This window comes from Hippocampus comes, unplaced genomic scaffold (genome assembly GCF_001891065.2).
Source record: "Hippocampus comes isolate QL1 unplaced genomic scaffold, H_comes_QL1_v1.1 scaffold739, whole genome shotgun sequence".
NCBI lineage: Eukaryota > Metazoa > Chordata > Actinopteri > Syngnathiformes > Syngnathidae > Hippocampus > Hippocampus comes.
This window is the reverse complement of record NW_017804936.1, coordinates 21,693-39,088: the sequence shown is the minus strand read 5'-3', so window position 1 is coordinate 39,088 and position 17,396 is coordinate 21,693. Positions and strand designations below refer to the sequence as shown.

The following is a 17,396-nucleotide window of genomic DNA, read 5'->3' as shown; positions in this document are numbered from 1 at the left end:
TATTTTGCAAAGTGAGTCGGCCTCATGTTTTTTTTTTTTTCGGATATGGAATGACATGCAGAACAATCATAGCACCTGAATGATATTACAATTTTGAATGGATTGAATTTAGTTCAGCGAAAAAAAAAAACAAAATGGAGGTTGACCAGCATCCTGAAATATTTTGTTTGACCTTGCACTGGACTTCATCCCTTCTCCAAGTTCGGTAATCATTCAGTGATGAAGGCTAAAAATAAAGTGGGATTGCTTAAGCCTGAATCCGTATCTGTCTCATTACAGCTCATTTCACACAGGCAAAGCTGCATTTGAGAAACTACAAAATCAATATATAATGCAGTTTGCGCGACTCCAATTGATTCATTAGGGATGCATTTGTTCTGGGTGACCTCCATCAGACGGGATAAATTGCGTGTACGGGTGTGTGTGTGTGTGTGTGTCTTGAGAGGTGGAGGGCTGCATCCAAAGCCCTTAATAGCCTCCGTGCTGAGCAGAGACGTGCGCACTGTGCAAGAAGACGAAATAATATAGTCGAACAGATGCCAGTTTAAAAAGCCCTGTTTATGCTGATGGGGAGTAGAATTGCATCAGGAAAGCCCGGGCGAACGCTCTTGTGAGAGCGTTAACTCCATGTGAGATGCATTAAAGTCTTCTACCGGCGTTGCATTTGAATACCAACCCGCTTTATTTGCGCGAGGCCGCGGAAAGCGACAGATGTTTGGCCTCAAACATCACACACAGGCACACGCACGCAACCTCTGTTTTAGATTATAATACATGCGGCCGTGAGTGTGCTCGCACGAATCAATACGCAGCAACTGAGAAGAGCGTAATTGAAACTAGCCCCGCCCCTCACATCTCATTTTGATTACCCCACACGGTTACTGCTCTTTACCATATTGTGCAAAGTCAGGCTGCCCAATTAATGGAGCTGCAGGGCAACTTCTCAGAACAAAAAAACAAAACAAAAAAAACAATAAAAATCAATGGTGAGAGAGGAGAATGGCAACGCGGATCTCTTTGCCCTTTTATAGGACAATGGCAAACACTTAATTTTCTCTCCTGATAAATTCTTTAGCCTTTCCCGGTCTCTTGGCCTTTTTTCAACAACTCCATCTTGCTGACTGTCTTTGTTGTGTGTGTGTGTGTGATGTCAGCCATCACATGGGAGGGAAATGGGAGAGCGACCATTGTTTTTCTGTTGGCAAATTCTAATTGTGATAAGGCACAGTCGCTGTTAGTTTAGTGGTACACTCGCCTGACCTGTGTGCGGGCCGTGTGGGATCGTTACCCACTCACTGACAGTGTGTATGTGGGTGTGAATGGTTGTTCGTCTCGATATGTGCCCTGCGACTGACTGGCGACCAGTTCAGGGTGTACTTTGCCTTCCACCTGAAGTCACCTGGGATAGGCTACACCAACTCGATGCTCTGTTGAGGATAAGCGGTGTTGAAAATGGATGGATGGATGATAAGGCACACCCCTGAATATTGGTTTGCACATCTCACAGAATAAGACATTGACGTTGTTGTCTGTACATTAAAACTTTTTACAAACTTTATTACTGCGTGGTTGTTGTTGTTTAACCTCACATCATATATCATTTGGTAAATCAGAAATTACTGCATAGTTTTAACAGTTCTTCCTCAAACTTAAACTCTGTGAAATTAAATATATTTTGTTATTCATATATTCTCATTAATTCATAATTCATGCCCGCATGCAAATAGGTGACATTTTAGAGAGTGCACATTTGCTCGGGCCTTGTTAGACTGTGTGGGTGTACCCAGATGAAGTTTTTCGGAAAATTACATTCCACTTTACAGATCCTATTGCTAGTTTAGCCTCCTCCATGAAGGCATGTGTGCTATCATTTCGGAATCACTCAGTGCCTGAAGAACAATCTAAAGCGCAACGGCCGCGGCGGGTTGACTCTCAATCGTCCCGTTGGCTTTCATCGTTGTCACGTTGTTTATCACGCCAGACTGGTTTTCTTCATGCCGTCCCTTGAGCAACATGCGGCCGAGCGCTTGCTTTCTCAAGGGTGCGCTCTCAAGGACAAGTATGTCGTACGTCGCCGCGCTGAAATACGTGACAGCTCATAGCGAAAGCAAGAGCGTTTCTATTGCAACGGAATGGAGAACGGCTCGATGGGTTGCTCTCTCCGTGGAGCGCAGACCAATTTTCTGGCGCTTGCGGAGTTGACCCACTTGACGGATTTTATATGTTCTTGTCTTGAAAATGGAGAGTGAACCTCCGTGGGAATGAAGACTGTCATTCTACATCAATTCAATTACGTATCGACAATGAACAAATAAAGGATAGGTGTGTTGTCCACTCCATCTCATGATTAAGATGCATCATAGTTAAAATGCAGCACATGCTTCGAATAATAGGCCTGACAGGCTTGATTATGTTCTCTTTGAAGAGACTATAGGTATCCTCCTCCTATAGCTTTTATGTCTTGGATCATTATTATTCCAGTCACTGATGGTGAAAACACAGCAGAGATGCGAGTCATTTCTCATTCCAAGAGAGAAAAATGCAAATGCTAGTTTCAGTATCAAGCCTTATGGTGTTTTAAGGACCATAACAAAAGAAGAGTGGATCATAAATATTACTCCGCCCCAGCATGATTAATATAGTAGAAATATTGCTCACAAAACTAATAAAAAGTCAAATTGTAAACAGTGATGAACAGACCCCTCCCCACCTCCTTTTTTTTTTTTTTTAAATCACCAGATACTAAATTGTCCAAATCGATAGATAGGCTTCGCAGCAAAACTGGCTGGACTTTAAAGTGTCGTAAAATCTCACTTTTGCCAGGGGTCAATCTACAGTTCAGAGGGCGGGACGAGGGTAATGCCTGAAATTTGTGAGAAGCCATGCAGAGAAAAGGTGTTGCGATGATTACAGGACTCATTCAAAATAGAGTACAATAACCCAAATGAGTTGTTAAAATTCGCCACAATACGGTGAACCCCAGCCGAGTTGCAATTGACGACATGCAGTATTCATTTTTCTGTTGAACCTAATGAACAAATACAATATTCATGTGCTTTAATGCTCTTTCTATAACGCCCAAGATGGCTCCCAAATGGTCTTCTCCTTCGAAGGCATAAGTTTGCGGAAGAGTAGGTAATGTTGGCCACCGACTGATATTCGCCCAGTTTGACAGCAAACAGCAGCGTAATGGATGATTCCAGCAAAGGGCCAACAGACAGGCAGGCGAGGATCCTTGTGAATGCTTGGTACTAACCTTCTGTAGCAGATGCGGAAAAAGGTCCAGATCGTGACTGGCTAGTGCCAAACTCATGATGGATTCGTTTGTGAAACAGTGGAGCCTCAGTTTACAAAAGACCATGTTCACAAAGAAAATGGTCTTGGCAGAAAGTTTGCTTTAGTTCACACCTGGGTACCTGTTCTTGGCTATCAATTAGTCCTCAGAATGGCTCCAGAGAGACTTAAAAGTTCAAGTTATAGTGGTATTAGGATGCCTAATCATATTCCAAATAAAAAAGAAAATAACAAACATATTGCACATACTGTATAGAAATAGGGTCATGTGACTCTAGTTCGACGTAAAACACGGAAGAAATGGGTTGAGCGCATGGGTAGACAGATTTTCTTTAAGTGATCGTGTCACCGAGCCTAAATCTATGTACTATAAATACTGTACTTGCACTTCCAGCGGAATATTTCAGAGTTGAAGAATTTGTACTTATATTTTCGGGTAAAGTTGGTTTGAAATGACATCAGGTCTCGGACCCGAAACATGAATGCAGCTCACTGAACATTATTTGGCAACTTGCAGTTTTTTGGTATTGTTTTACCTTATATCAGCACATGGAACATTACCTTAGTTTGTTTCTTGGGTAAGGAAGTCAATAGTTTCCATCACAATTCCAAAATGTATACCCGTTCCAAACATGTATGCATGGTCCTACCTTGACATGGAAGTGACGTAAACGTGCTTTATTTCCAAACTCTCTGAAATACAAGTGTTTTCTCATATCTTGTATTTTTGTCAGCATGAAATGCTCGAGTTGCTATTCGTTCGTTGTGCTTTCGTCTGTGACTGAAGATCTTGAGCACCTGTCGTCGAAAAACGAAACCCACGACTGGCGGGCGCCCCCTCCGTAAGGCAAAGGTACTGCCTGACGCTGAAACGACGAAGCCTTTTTCCAACTCAAGAAATTGAGCTTGCCAAATAGCAAAGGGGCAGCGACTGTTTTGTCTAAGTATTTGGGGCCCACAGTGTTTTAAATACATACGCTACTTGAAGCTCCGGATGACGTGCTGAATTTACACAAAATGTTATGGTTAGAGGTATACTGTAACCGTTTTCAACTTTGGCAAACTTAATGCAACACTGCCCTCTGGAGGAGAATAAATTGGACCTGCAGACGGGATGTATGGATGATACCAACGCGTTTATTGCAGGTCAAGTTCTTTATACTTTCATAGGGGTGACACGAATTCAATTGTCACCTGAAAGTAAATTAACACCAATCACAACCTTGTGTAAGTGACTCATCTTTCTCGTGATTGACGAACAAAACTTTATTATAAACATTTAATTTGTTTATTGGCCAGTAAATACACTCAGACAAGAACTCCGTATTGTTTGAGAACGTCTGTGTACTTTGCAATTTTGCTCTCAACGTTCTTCGTGGCCACTTTGGTCAGCCTGATGGTGGCCTTTTTCTTGTTGTAGCGCATCTTGCCCTTCTCTTTCCTCTTCTCCTCCAGGGTGGCTGTGATGGCCTGGTACTTCCAGCCAACCTCGTGAGCCAAACGTCCCAAGAGGGCAAACTGCACATGACACGGAAAGAGTTAAACATTGCAACTAATGTGCAGGAAGCCAATGCGTTGCCGGTTCAACTCAGAAGTCAGATCCGTAAAGTGGGTTATCATCAATGTGTTATCAGATTTCTGATCATCACTGTTGAGACGCTGGGTCATTGAATCGAAGGAGTCAACGCAACTCACCTTACGAGTGGGCTTCAGGCGCACAATCTTAAGAGCGGCTGGGACCACCATGCGCTTCCTCTGAATTGGGAGAGGGGAGTCAAAAATCAAGACACCAAAGAATACCGGGGGAACAAACGTTTTGAGGGTCGCATGTCTCAGATTGTGTTTTCATTTCAAACCTCAGTCAAACAAGGTAAGGTAAGGTATGGTAAAAAGCATCATTGACAATACAAAGTAAGGCCACAATGTGCGGAGACGTCACCTTGTCATAGGGCGGGGGGATGCCGTCAAACACCTTCAGCCTTTCCAGAGCAGCCTGCCCTCGCTTGGTTTTGTGGGGCAGCATGCCTAGTTGGCACACAATTGTTTCACCTTAATACAACTCAAGATAAAAACAGAGCAGCAGCATTGTCTCTCCAAGCACATCTTTACTCCAACTCAACTCAGAAGTCAGATCCGATACGAGTTTCTCATCAATAGATGATCAGAATCTTATTAAAAAGCGCTCATCACTGCAGTTTAGAGGGGAAATGTGCTTGGAACACAATTTTGACACAAAGCAGACCTTGCACAGTGGAACTTCCAGTTTTGAACAATAAAATTTGGGGGCAGAAATGTTGCATTGATTATTTTTTCACACTCAAAGTGCCTCCATAACCCCCCCTTTTTAAGCCAACATCAACTCTCTCAAGTGTGAAAAGAGGATAACTATAAAATTACTTTTCCGTGCTAGTCATTATGCGTTCTGCTACCTGCTATTTAAATTTGAATCGGCTTGGTAATATTTAAAATTCAGGGTTTTAAATGAATTACATGACTGACACAAAAATTGTGAAATTTCAAATTTTGTCAACTATCTTACTGATGTTTTGTGTTTTTACTGACATAAGATAACCTTTATTTGTCCCACACTGGGGAAACTTGCAGTCTACAGCAGCAAAATTGGGGGGAGGGGGAACAAAGTGTTTCATTGGACAAAATGTTTCAAAAAAAAAAAAAACATCTCCCTTGGTTTGAACCACTGACTCTTTGAAGGCACGTTTGCCAAGAAAGCAGTTCAGCTCCAAATTGTAACACTTTGGGGGTTTTCTACTTTAGATTTTCCACTGTACATTGTATCACGTTAGGAGTAAGTACACACTAAGTGGGTTTTGGTAATCATTCTGCGCTTGCTTCAGTCTCACCTCTGACCGTCCTCCAGAAGATCCTGCTGGGGGCTCTGAAGTGGTACGGTCCACGAGAGGGATTGGTGTTCATCCTCTTGCGCAAGAAAGCCAGGTACTTCACTGCAATATCAAACAGTGAATAAGAGCGTATTCAAGACATTGCAAGACACCATTTAAGTGGAATGTATGCGCCTCAGATGGTAGTGCATGAAGTATTTCCATAGTCTTTCAAAACTCAAACTTGATTTTCGAGACATCATTGGCACATCTAAAGATTCTGAACTCAGGCTGTATTCCCTCATTGTACATTCTGAAATTTTTATTGGAGCATATAAAGCACACAGTTACCTCTTATTGCAATTCAAATTTGACTTACAACATCTTAGTTAAAACATGACAGGCTTTAAAGGAGGGTTTTTAAAAAAAATGAACTACTTACATTTGTTACGGTAGAAATTGCCAGAGATGTTGATGCCTTCACACCGGACCACCACAACTTTGTGTCCTTTAAAATGGAAAATAAAGACTTATGAAATACCCCCTCAAAAGAGCTATAAAGCTTGTAACTGGCAACGTTTCGCCTCAGATGGTAGTGCATGATAGTTTTTTCATGGTCGTTAAACTCAGCTAAGGGTGAAAGTAATCATCACAGACGATAAGTCAACATAACTTCCATAAGTGATACTGACTACCAAGAAACATACCCAGCAAGGTCTGCTTGGCAACGATGGCAGCAAGCCGACCAAGCAGATGGCCCCTGCCATCTAGTAGCAGAACCTGCAAAATTGAATTTTGGGAGGCTGGTTAGACCACAAGACGTCAAAAGAAAAAATGTTAAGCTCGACCGGGGGGGGAGACCTAGCTAATTGATGACGATAAGGCCACGCGCAACCACCATTTGCGTGAGAGTAAGTATGACAACGTGAGATATGACAATTCTATGAAGCCGTGACAAAATTTCAGCGCATTTTTAACACTTTCTCAAATGAGCACATGGTTGCATTGCCGGTTTAGCGTCCGATCAACCATGCCAACAAAATTATCTAGCAGTCGCTTTAGTCAACACATTCTTCTGAAAATTGTAAGTTACATATGTGAATAACGTTAACAGACTCTCCAATCATTTTGGATTTTGATAGGTACCCAGTCACAAACAGAGACTTCAGCTTCGACGCAAGCTAGCTAGCAGCTCACCGCGTTAGCTAGTAAAGCTGCCATCATGGAAGACATGTCCACTCGGAGATGCAAGCCGACAGAGAAAAGCATTTAACTGCATTTTTTAACAAAATTAAACCCCTGTTTTCACCGTGAAATACAGTAAACTCTTCGACTGCATATTAACGAATACACAAGGCAAAAACTACTGCAGAAAAAACATTTAAAATAAGAATACCGCCCTGTGGCTGTAGCGTACCTTATTGAAGCGGTCCGCCATGACGTGCGAAAAGAGAGAAACACGGGGTCGCCCGTGATAAAAGACACGGGCAAGCGGAAGTGACGTTACAGACAGGCGTTCTCGTTGGATTGTGTTGAAAATGTTCGAGCGCTACCTGTGGACAAATGCAAAAGCGACATCGTGTCGATGTGGTCCAAAAACTTTAAAATGTGTACGTAAAATATGAACATTTGTTGATTTTGATAAAGTAATTAATTTTTTGTTTAATTATATTTGTCATTTATAATGATTTAATTATATTTATCAAAAATATGGAATAAAATAGTTATTCGTTTTATTTTAAGGTATACATAAGTTTTATTTATAATTTTTCATGTATAAAATTCGATTAACCAATTGAGACAAGTAAAAAAGGACATTTAATTGTCGGATTTCAGGGGAAAATAACAGCTAAATGCATGCATTAATTACATAACTGTACTAAAGTACATTATAAAGGTAATAATGGCATTCCCTCAGACTCAAAAGGTAACAGAAAATGAGATGTGTATTTCAAATTACGTCTTTAAAAATGATGGAAATTATTTTCAAATTGTTAAATTTTCATAGATGTAATTTAGAGAAGCATAATACTGTATGAATGTGTAATGTAGAATGAATGAGTAATTAAAATATTAAAACAGATGGAGCTCCTTCTTAGAAATGTATTTGTCACACAAGGTCATGTTTATTTGCTGTTTGAAACATACAACAGTTGCATGGAAACAACATTCATTTTGTGAACTGTTGCAAGTGCTTGAAAAAAACAATTGACCACACAATCATGCCTTGCCGGTAATGCAATTCTACTCCGAGATGGTGAGTGGCAGAAGAACACAAAGGGAGAATATATAATCTTTTTCAGATGCAATAAAGCCTTGATTAAAGATGTCTGGCGGAAGCTCGTTTTGATTAGTCGTCGTGCTTCAGCTTCCTGATCTTCCCCTGGTGACGGTCAATCTCCCGCTGCAGACGCTCAATCTCTTTTTTGTGGTGGTCGATTTCCTCCTGATGGTGTTGCTTCAGTGCTGCCAGCTGCTCCTGCTCCTTGCGCCTTGTGTGCAGATAGAACACAATATCAATTTTTCTGCACTGAAATGAATTGAAATGCCAGTACTCTGACTGGATCTTCACTGTTAAACGAACAAAAAAACAATATATATATTTTATCAAATGTATATTTTCGTAACTATTCAACCAGATTAATTGGTTATTGGAATTTTATTCTGACTCAAAAAATCCATATCGTCTTAGTATGATAATTACTGTATGGAGAAGACAAAAATCACAACAACTGTAGTATTGTATGTGTGCCTTTAACAGGCATGGCCGAGTGAGTGACATCAGGAACTGAAGTCAAGTTGGCCCACGTTGGACGGTTTGCCTGCATGTGAGCATCTGGCTGGGCGTGAGTTGTTGTCAAATACAAATACATTTGACTCGTAGCACCGGTCACTAAATTACTTAAAGTAAATTGCCAGCCCACATGCAAGGCCATAAGAGTACCTTAATCATTCAATTTTTTTCTCCTCCACTTTACTCAAGAGGCTGCATAGCTGAAGCTCTCTCTCAGCTGAAATTTTGTCTCAAAACATTGGGCCAAGCGATGGTGTTAAAGTCCAGTAAGGTCCCTAGTGAAGGAGGGAAAACACCTACTTGAAGTACAGTTCCTCCTCGGCCGCTTGTTTCTTTCCCATGGCTCCACCGGCCTCTCTGATGGAGCCGCCTGCTCCGCCACCTTTTCCTGCACCTCTACCTAGCTCGCCCAGCTGCAATGGCGAAAGCCAACCCAGTGCAAAAATGTTGAATAGCGAGTAAGTGACAAAGACAAAGCCTTTTCTTTAACTATGAGTAGTTCATTTTTATGGTTAATTTCTATCAAGATGACTGAAATGAAGACAGCACCTATACTGCAAAATAATGGACTTAAATAAAATAATCAGTAAATGAGGAATGTTATTTAATTTCAACAAAATTATCTGTCACTATAACAGGGGTAATTTGACTTGGCAAGTTTTTCAAACTAATAAACATACTGGAGCGAGGCCTTAAAAAACTTTTTTTTTTTTTAAATAAAAAATAAATACTACCTACACCTGAAGACTTGTGATAATTCTTATTTTGAGCTAAATTTACTCATAACCGAAAATACAATTTTAATACATTATGATAAACTCGCTTTTTCAGGAGGAAAATGTTGAAACAAGTGAAAAAATATAAATAGCAGTATAGAAAACGGATGAGTGGCTTTCATCTATCGACGTCTAATGACAGGCTAAACAATTAAATGCCCTTCCACTAGGTGACAGAAAGTACAATTTGACTCTCCACCAGTTGAAGTCATACAACAGAATAACAACTTTCAACAGGCCCAGACTTCACACCGAGTGGGTGCATTTGTGACTAAATCAAGACGAGATCATCATGATTTCAGTATACATTGCTGTATAATTATTCTTTTTGTGACATATTAGTTTGTCGGTATGCTAGAGGTTTCTCAGATGTAAAATATATGCCGTGGCTCAAAAAGGTTGGGAAACACTATTGTAGAGGTCAAGACTTCCTGTGTCTCAAATGTGGAAAATGTAGGCATTTTCTAATGTAACAGATGGTGTTAAATTTACTGTGTCATTATAAAGACACATATTTGCATGCCAATTCGGTTGTTAAACCGATGCAACGCATTTAAAAAGCGACCCTTATAACGCTTATTCACCTTATTTTTAGCCTATATTCATGCAAATTACACCTGGTGATCAAGCTGTCATACAGGGCTAGGCAAACTATGGAGCTAATGTTTACTCATTTGAAATCACTCCAAACAAAATGGCATTATAGCTCCAGAAATCGGTGTTTTGTTGAGGAGCTCGGTCCGAAGGACCTAGTTTTACCTGGTCGGATGCCATTCTCTGCTGTAAAGCGAACAAACCACGGATGTTGGGCCTCAAGAACCTCGCCATGCTAGCTAATGTGAGTGGCAAACGACAATGACAGCAGAAACGCTTCCTCAGTGTTTGCCCTTGTCTGAAAATACATACAGCCAGAGGACGGCGCCATTGGTACCCAGACAGAGGGGTAGATTTCACGTGAGAAATTATTTTCCGGAAGACGTAAGCAAATATTAGTCAGGTTATTTCAATTGGAAACGAAGTAGATTAACAACGATACTCCGTTGGTGGATGCTGTTTAATTTGCGCGTGTGATATGTTAATTCACCACAACATCGGGCCCCATCTTGCCCAATGGAACGTCTCAAAAGAAAAAGCGTGAACCTGCGCGTGCACGTACACTTCGACCTGAAGTTAAGGTCAAATGTTGTTTACCGATTTTTTTCCCTAATTGTATAACCTGTCTCAATAAAAAATTACAAACTGTGTGCAAAATATGTCGAATTTATTATTTATAATTAATTTAATTTAAAACATATTGCGCAGAATTTCTAGGTGCAGCTGAGACTGAGGGGGTCGGGTTTGTTGGCCTGTGTTGCACCTTTGCTTTTTACTGATCATGTGGTACTACAACCTCCAACTTTTTTTGGAGCAGTTCACAGCTGAGTGTGAAGCGGTTGGGGATGAAAATCCGCATCACCAAATCCGAGAACATTATCCTCAGTCGGAAAATGGTGGCGTGCCCTCTCCATGGTGGAGGAGGAGTTCAGATAAAAGGCGAAACTCTCAATTTACCCGTCGATCAATGTTGCTACCTTCACCCGTGGCCATGAGCTGTGGGTCGTGACTGCGGAAGATGGATGGACACGTTGAATACGAGTTGTCAAGCTGCATTACTATTTACAATACGGAAATAAACAAAGGAGTAAAATACAGTCAACCATAAAATGTCAAATTGTTCATTTTTGCAAGTATTCCGTATCTGATTATTTGCAATACATAATCATGTGATTCACCCATTTTAGAGTGAATCACACATATATACTGTATTTGTTGCGATAATTTTGCATTTTTTCCTAAAATGAGTTCGTTACAATACAGTATATGGAGTAATTTGTATTTATCTCATTGAATATATGATATATAATGTAACTGCTTGGTGAACCAGACTAAACAACAGATCAGGCCAACCAGACAAATAACAAATCAGGCCATACTTTGTCCACCCTTGTACTATATAATTAAGGCTATTAAAGTTGAATGTTTAAATATTTGAATTTAATTATTTTATAGTTTTTGTTGTACTCATTATCATCCACTATTTAATATAAATGTATCCTAATCGTTAGGATACTGAATGGTTTTCAGTGAATTAAATAAGAAGTATACATGGCTTGGAATAGTTTTATTGAGCAAAGTGATGGTCTTGAAACCTGTCTTAAGAAGCCTCACAGACCCTCCCCCCAGTAACGTCCCTTATAAACATATCGCCTGGCAACTCTGGGTTCATTCAAGACCTCCAAAATTAAGAAAACATAACATTCAATTTAAACGTCAAAACCACATTCATGTTTTTTTTTCTTTTCCACAAATCAACACACTAATGCACGGTAACACATTGTACATTGGACCCCAGTTAGCAAACAGGTGCATGAGAAGACCTGTTCCCTTCTCCAAAGAAAATTCTAAAATCACAATTCAAATTCAGATGCAAATGAAAATGTCAGCACTGCTGTGTCTCTAAACAGGGTCAAGTATCAGAAGAAAGACAATTAGGAGGCACATTAGGAAAACATACACAATGGCCCACTTTTTTTTAAAAAAAAACTGGGAACTTAAGTATTACTAATAGTCTTGATTTGGTTCGAGAATGACTGGCAACAGAGGCGAGGACTTAAATATTGTGACCTGGGTGTCTGTGAAGCTGTCACATGTCCTTTGCCACGTCTAACTTTTATGTTAATTGGCTGTCAAACTACACATAACCCACTCAGGGATGACGCCTGAGCCATAGTACACAGCGCACAAATCTGTTCTCCTGAGCCAATCTGCCAAACGTGAGTTGTACAGTGACAAAATTCAATTTAACACACATTGCCCACGCGTACTTTCAGTGTGCTTACTCTCGACGCCTCTGCGCCATTCAAGTTATTTTGGCTGCCTTATGCTGATGTTTTACAATTTAAAACAAACGCAAAAGTAAATCATTAAATTTATTTACTAAAACAGGATAAAATAAGATTAGGGGGAGGTGTCACAGGGCCAGTAAGGGTCTCCGGAGGCCCTTGGGAGGAGGCAGTGCTCGCCGCTCCCCATTCCAGCCCCGTCAGTCCTGCTTGACGTTGCCCAGCGCTCTGAGGCGCTCCAGCAGGGGCGGGTGCGAGTAGTGCCACATGGAGTAGAGCCAGTCGGCCACAGGGAAGCCCAGGTTGTCCTTGTTCAGCTTGATGAGGGATGAGTGTAGCTCAGAGGCTTTGCCCATGTTGCGCGCAAAAGCGTCGGCCTGGAACTCAAACCTGCGGCTCAGCACGGTCAGGCAGAAGGACAGAAGCTGCAACGATGAAAAATAAACATGGAAATTACAGCCTTCACTCCCTATTTCATCATTGTCACCCCCGCGATATTGCAGTTTTAAGCAAATCTTGTTTTTTTTATGGCATTTTAAAGCACACAAACAAATGTTAATCTAGAGCTCTGCGCCTTTTGTTGACCACTGTACATTTTGTGTAGGGATGAGCCGAGATTAGATTCTGACGGAATGATAACCGTGAGCAAAAATATTGTGGCATCAAAGTCTCAAAATTAGCACTGGCCTCTAACTTCAAAGAGTTGGCTGGTTTACGCAACTCTGCCAGCAGCCAATCATATTAAGCCCTACATAGAAGTCCCCTCAAAACAGAAAAAAAACAACAACAACAAAAAACACTGTAAACTGTAAAACCGGTAAACGGCCCATCCCTAGGTGTGTACTAAGTTTCAATGTGTTTTAAGCATGTGGGAAAGGTAAAAATAAAAATGTCTGATCACAATTATTGCAGGTGGGTTTTTAACGTACACCCCACGACAAGCATTCACTGTCAGTGAGTTTGCTGGGAGGAACTGCAAAATGAAATAAGGATTTCTTTATGGTCACCTCGTTATAAGGGGAAAAGATGAACTGGAAGATAATCATCAAGCCAATGAGAGTGGGCTGGCTGTCATTGAAGCCAAATGCCACAAACAATTCCTTACGTCCAATGAGGGCAGCAAACAGAGAGAAACACAGGAAGGAATTCATCTGAAGGAGAAAGCAAGATACCGGATGTTAACGCCATGTTTTACACAGGCCAATCAAAAAAAAAAAAAAACAAGAAAAATAAGTGAAATAATCACCTGACTGATGACAATGTTTTTGACGGTATGACCGAGCTTCCAGTGACCCAGCTCGTGACCCAAAACGGCAAGGATCTCTTGGTTGTTGCATCCTTGTTTCTTGTGCTGTAAGAGTGTCCGACAGTTAGTGCATGAAAACTGAAAATATTATATATAAAACAGAAAATCTAATTTATTTGATCCATTTTGAATGTCAGGCGGCTGTGAGGGGGTGTTGACACATTTCTTGTGTGAATATGTCAATTTCATACTGTTGGGGGAGAAAAAAAAATAGAGAGGAAAAAATGTGGCAAAACAAACCACATCACATGACTCTTATTGGCTGCAAGAATGTAAGCGGGAAGCTGGTTTGCTGCACAGATAAGCGAGTAAAAAAATTGGAAAGAAAGCAAAATTTGGCTTTTGTTCACACTTTTAACACATGGGCTGGTTATTTGGAGTGTCGTGGTGTCATAAAAAAATGTCCACCCAGAACAAAGTTGTTTTGGAACCTGCCGGTTTGGTTCACAATGGAGACCTCACACTTGACCAAAAGGAAGCGCATCACAATTTTTTTTTTTTTTAATGCCTCCATGCTGACTCCAGTTTGTTTAGAATATTCTCAAACAGCCAGTGAGGAAACAATGCACCATCCAAAAATCAAATAAAACCTCAAATAGACAACTTCAAAAACCAAAATGATCAAAATATACAGGGTGTTCCCATAAAATTAATTTTAATTTCATTTTAACATGAAAATCGGTCTCAAATGATCTTAAATTTAAACACTGTGTGAATTTTTTTTTTTCCGTTTTGTTTTGTTTTTACTTCTTGTTCAGAGTGAAGATTGACGATGAAAAAGGCACTGTGTGTGCAAGAGTGCGCAGCATTCCTTTTCAAAGCATTTGAATCAAAATACGCCAGCCAAAAAGCAGATCTGGACACCGGCATCAGAAATGAAAAAAGTATGGCAAAATAAATAAATAAATAAATAAGGACAGCTTGTGTTATGTCAAAGGTCGTGTCGTAAAAAAAAAAGGACAGCTTGTGTTATGTCAAAGGTAGTGTCGATATTACAAACCTCTGTAAAATCGGTTATAAGAGTATGTTTGGAAAAAACGTATTTTCCTATGACATGTAGTTACTCAGATATAATAATAAATTAAGAATATTTCAAATGCCGCCTCAATTTTTTGGAACACCCTGAGATGGCCGCTAATATTAAAAGGAATCTTCGCCCTCAGTCGAAAAGATGCGGAGGTGAAAGCACCCAAATTCTCCATTCTAACAACAATGTTTAAGGCGTCGTAACCTTTGGCTTGGCTTTGGATTCGGAGTGAACCTCGACATTTTCTGGTTGCTCGGGCTTTGCCTCGTCCCCCTTGTTGAGGGGGGAATAGTCCTCCAGCAGTGTGTCAAACAGCACGATGCGTTTGTTCTTGAAGAAGCCGTAGAAGTATGCATTGCTGTGCGAAGACCGTTTGGAACCTGGAATCACGGGCAACATTTGAAAACTGCACACAAAACACCTCACGGTTCTGTTGTCATTCGCATACCTTCGACGACGTAAACCTTTGTGAGAGGGAAACTGATACTGTTGGCCATGGCCTCGATCTCCGTCTTCAGCTCCCCGTCCGGCAAAGGCGTGAATTTGTCAAACAGAGGAGCGATGTAATCGGCGTAGATGGTAACGAGGACCTGAGAACAGAAAGACAGCAGCAAGTTGACTCGACAACAAATGATCCCCAATAACAGAGGCTTGCTTGAATATGCATGCCAGGAGAGCAGTTGGAAATATTTTCAATTTTGCAAACGGTGCAGAATGAACTAGCTTGCGCAGCGGCGCCAGAGTAGTACGCAGCAGAAGTAGGCCCACTCAGCTACCGTTGTCTTGACGGTTTTATATTTGGTGGCCTAGAGACGTTTCTCATACAAATATTCATTGTAATCACTTGGCTGCCACGTTAGCGGAGGTATACAACACACTCGCATTTCCCTCGCCATTGTAGGAACGGAATTCAATCGTAAACCAAGGCCCCTGTTTATGTCTTCCATTTATAGCAAAGGCCCCAACGGTGTCATCATGTTCTAAAAGTCCACCGCGTACTCACCAGAGAAACAGCCAGGGTGAAGAGCCAAGCGTAGATGAAGAAGTAATCGCCTCCAATCTTAATGATGTAGAGGAGCAGCGAGGTTACAGGCAGCAGGATACACTGAGTCACTGCAAATTTCTTCACGGTGTCTTTGATGAAGAACCCCAGTGTCTATTGAGAAAGGGTCAAACAACCATCAAGTTGGAATTTGACCCAATATTTGAGGAAAAGCCAGAAAAAAACAAATATTCTGTTTGATCCACTCAAATCCATCATGAGAGATGCAAGCATACTTCAAAAGACCTTAGTGAAGTGAACACCAAATCTATGCATGTACATGTTTTTCTTCCCAACCGCACATATCAAAAGAAGGCGCCTTCTCCACAAGCGATAAGAAGAACGTCGAAATTTCTGCTCATCTGAGAGACGTAGGGGTCACCACAACAATGTGAACCAAGTAGTGTGTTTTTTTTTCCAACCGCACATATCAAAAGAAGGCGCAGTCTCCAGAAGCGATAAGAGAAGAAGAACGTCGAAATTTCTGTTCATCTGGGAGACGTAGGGGTCACCACAACAATGTTGAACCAAGTAGTGCGCGCTATATGCAACTTATTTTCAGGCAGGGTGCGTGCGACTGAAATAACCTTATCCGTGCAAAGCTTCGTGCCAGAGATTTTACTTTGACCTTTTTTTTCCCCCCTGAATCAAAAAAAAAAAAGTGTTTCCTATTCTCTTTCGGAAAAGGAAGATTACCTGCTGGTTGAAGCCGTGCTTTTCTTCAATGACAAATGTGTTGTACAAACTCCAGGGAAGGCCAGTTAAAGCACTGAACAGGGTGGCGAGAGACAGAAACACAAGAGACTGCGTGATCTCATACTCCTGGCCGAATCCTAAGCGTTTCGTCCCTGCGCCGGCGATTTCCCACAGAAAAGGAATCCCACCCAGGACCAGGATCAGCTTTAATAGGAAGAGTGTACAAGGGGCACAAATCAATCAAGTACCACACCATGGATTACATTAATAATGACCATTTCTTGTGAGCATCTTACCGTTCCTTCTGTCTCTGAATAGAGACCAGACCAAAAACTGAAGTTGCTTTTATCCAGCTGATAAAGTCGGGACTTCTCGAATGTTTCAGAATCTATTATCTTTCCAAGCTCTTGTGGAACACGTGTTGTTGACCTGTATATCCTTCGCTGCACGGATGACAGAGAGAGGCTCAAATGGTAATAGTATCAGAGCATTATTCATACTACATCGATATTTCCATTGAGAAACTCTTTGCCAAACAATTTAATGAAATCTCAACATCAATATGCCGACAACAAAAATACAACCACCCATCCTTTATCTCCAGCATGTCCTTTCATTTTCATTAGTCTTGCTTCAAGTCTTCTCATGCACAGAACAAAACAAATACCACCAGATCTCCTTGTTGATGTGCTGGCTGATCATCAGGCAGACGTAGTACATGGGAGTTTGTTTGAATATA

At 41.0% G+C, this 17,396-nt stretch overlaps 3 protein-coding genes across 3 annotated transcripts in view; all 3 read right to left on the bottom strand.

The window, feature by feature from the left end:
• Positions 1-4,517: 4,517 nt before the first annotated feature.
• Positions 4,518-7,653, bottom strand: rpl13a (ribosomal protein L13a). The gene is made up of 7 exons (XM_019886290.1): positions 7,552-7,653; positions 6,842-6,914; positions 6,577-6,642; positions 6,156-6,257; positions 5,234-5,319; positions 4,990-5,049; positions 4,518-4,812 (listed from the first exon to the last, which is right to left on the bottom strand). The coding sequence occupies exons 1-7, from the start codon at positions 7,570-7,572 to the stop codon at positions 4,603-4,605; spliced, it is 618 nt and encodes a 205-aa protein (XP_019741849.1). The 5' UTR covers positions 7,573-7,653; the 3' UTR covers positions 4,518-4,602.
• Positions 7,654-8,236: 583 nt separating this feature from the next.
• Positions 8,237-10,596, bottom strand: atp5if1b (ATP synthase inhibitory factor subunit 1b). The gene is made up of 3 exons (XM_019886304.1): positions 10,464-10,596; positions 9,229-9,341; positions 8,237-8,626 (listed from the first exon to the last, which is right to left on the bottom strand). Exons 1-3 carry the CDS (start codon positions 10,530-10,532, stop codon positions 8,485-8,487), a joined length of 324 nt encoding a protein of 107 aa, XP_019741863.1. The 5' UTR covers positions 10,533-10,596; the 3' UTR covers positions 8,237-8,484.
• A 1,252-nt stretch (positions 10,597-11,848) lies between these two features.
• Positions 11,849-17,396, bottom strand: part of zmpste24 (zinc metallopeptidase, STE24 homolog) — a 6,237-nt gene continuing 689 nt past the window's right edge. Inside the window, exons 2-9 of the mRNA XM_019886236.1 lie at positions 16,954-17,100; positions 16,658-16,861; positions 15,923-16,075; positions 15,368-15,509; positions 15,124-15,299; positions 13,833-13,937; positions 13,594-13,737; positions 11,849-13,011 (exon numbers count right to left, since the gene is read on the bottom strand). Coding sequence (XP_019741795.1) covers positions 12,787-13,011; positions 13,594-13,737; positions 13,833-13,937; positions 15,124-15,299; positions 15,368-15,509; positions 15,923-16,075; positions 16,658-16,861; positions 16,954-17,100 — 1,296 coding nt within the window. The 3' untranslated portion in view covers positions 11,849-12,786. The remainder of the gene's footprint in view (positions 13,012-13,593; positions 13,738-13,832; positions 13,938-15,123; positions 15,300-15,367; positions 15,510-15,922; positions 16,076-16,657; positions 16,862-16,953; positions 17,101-17,396) is intronic.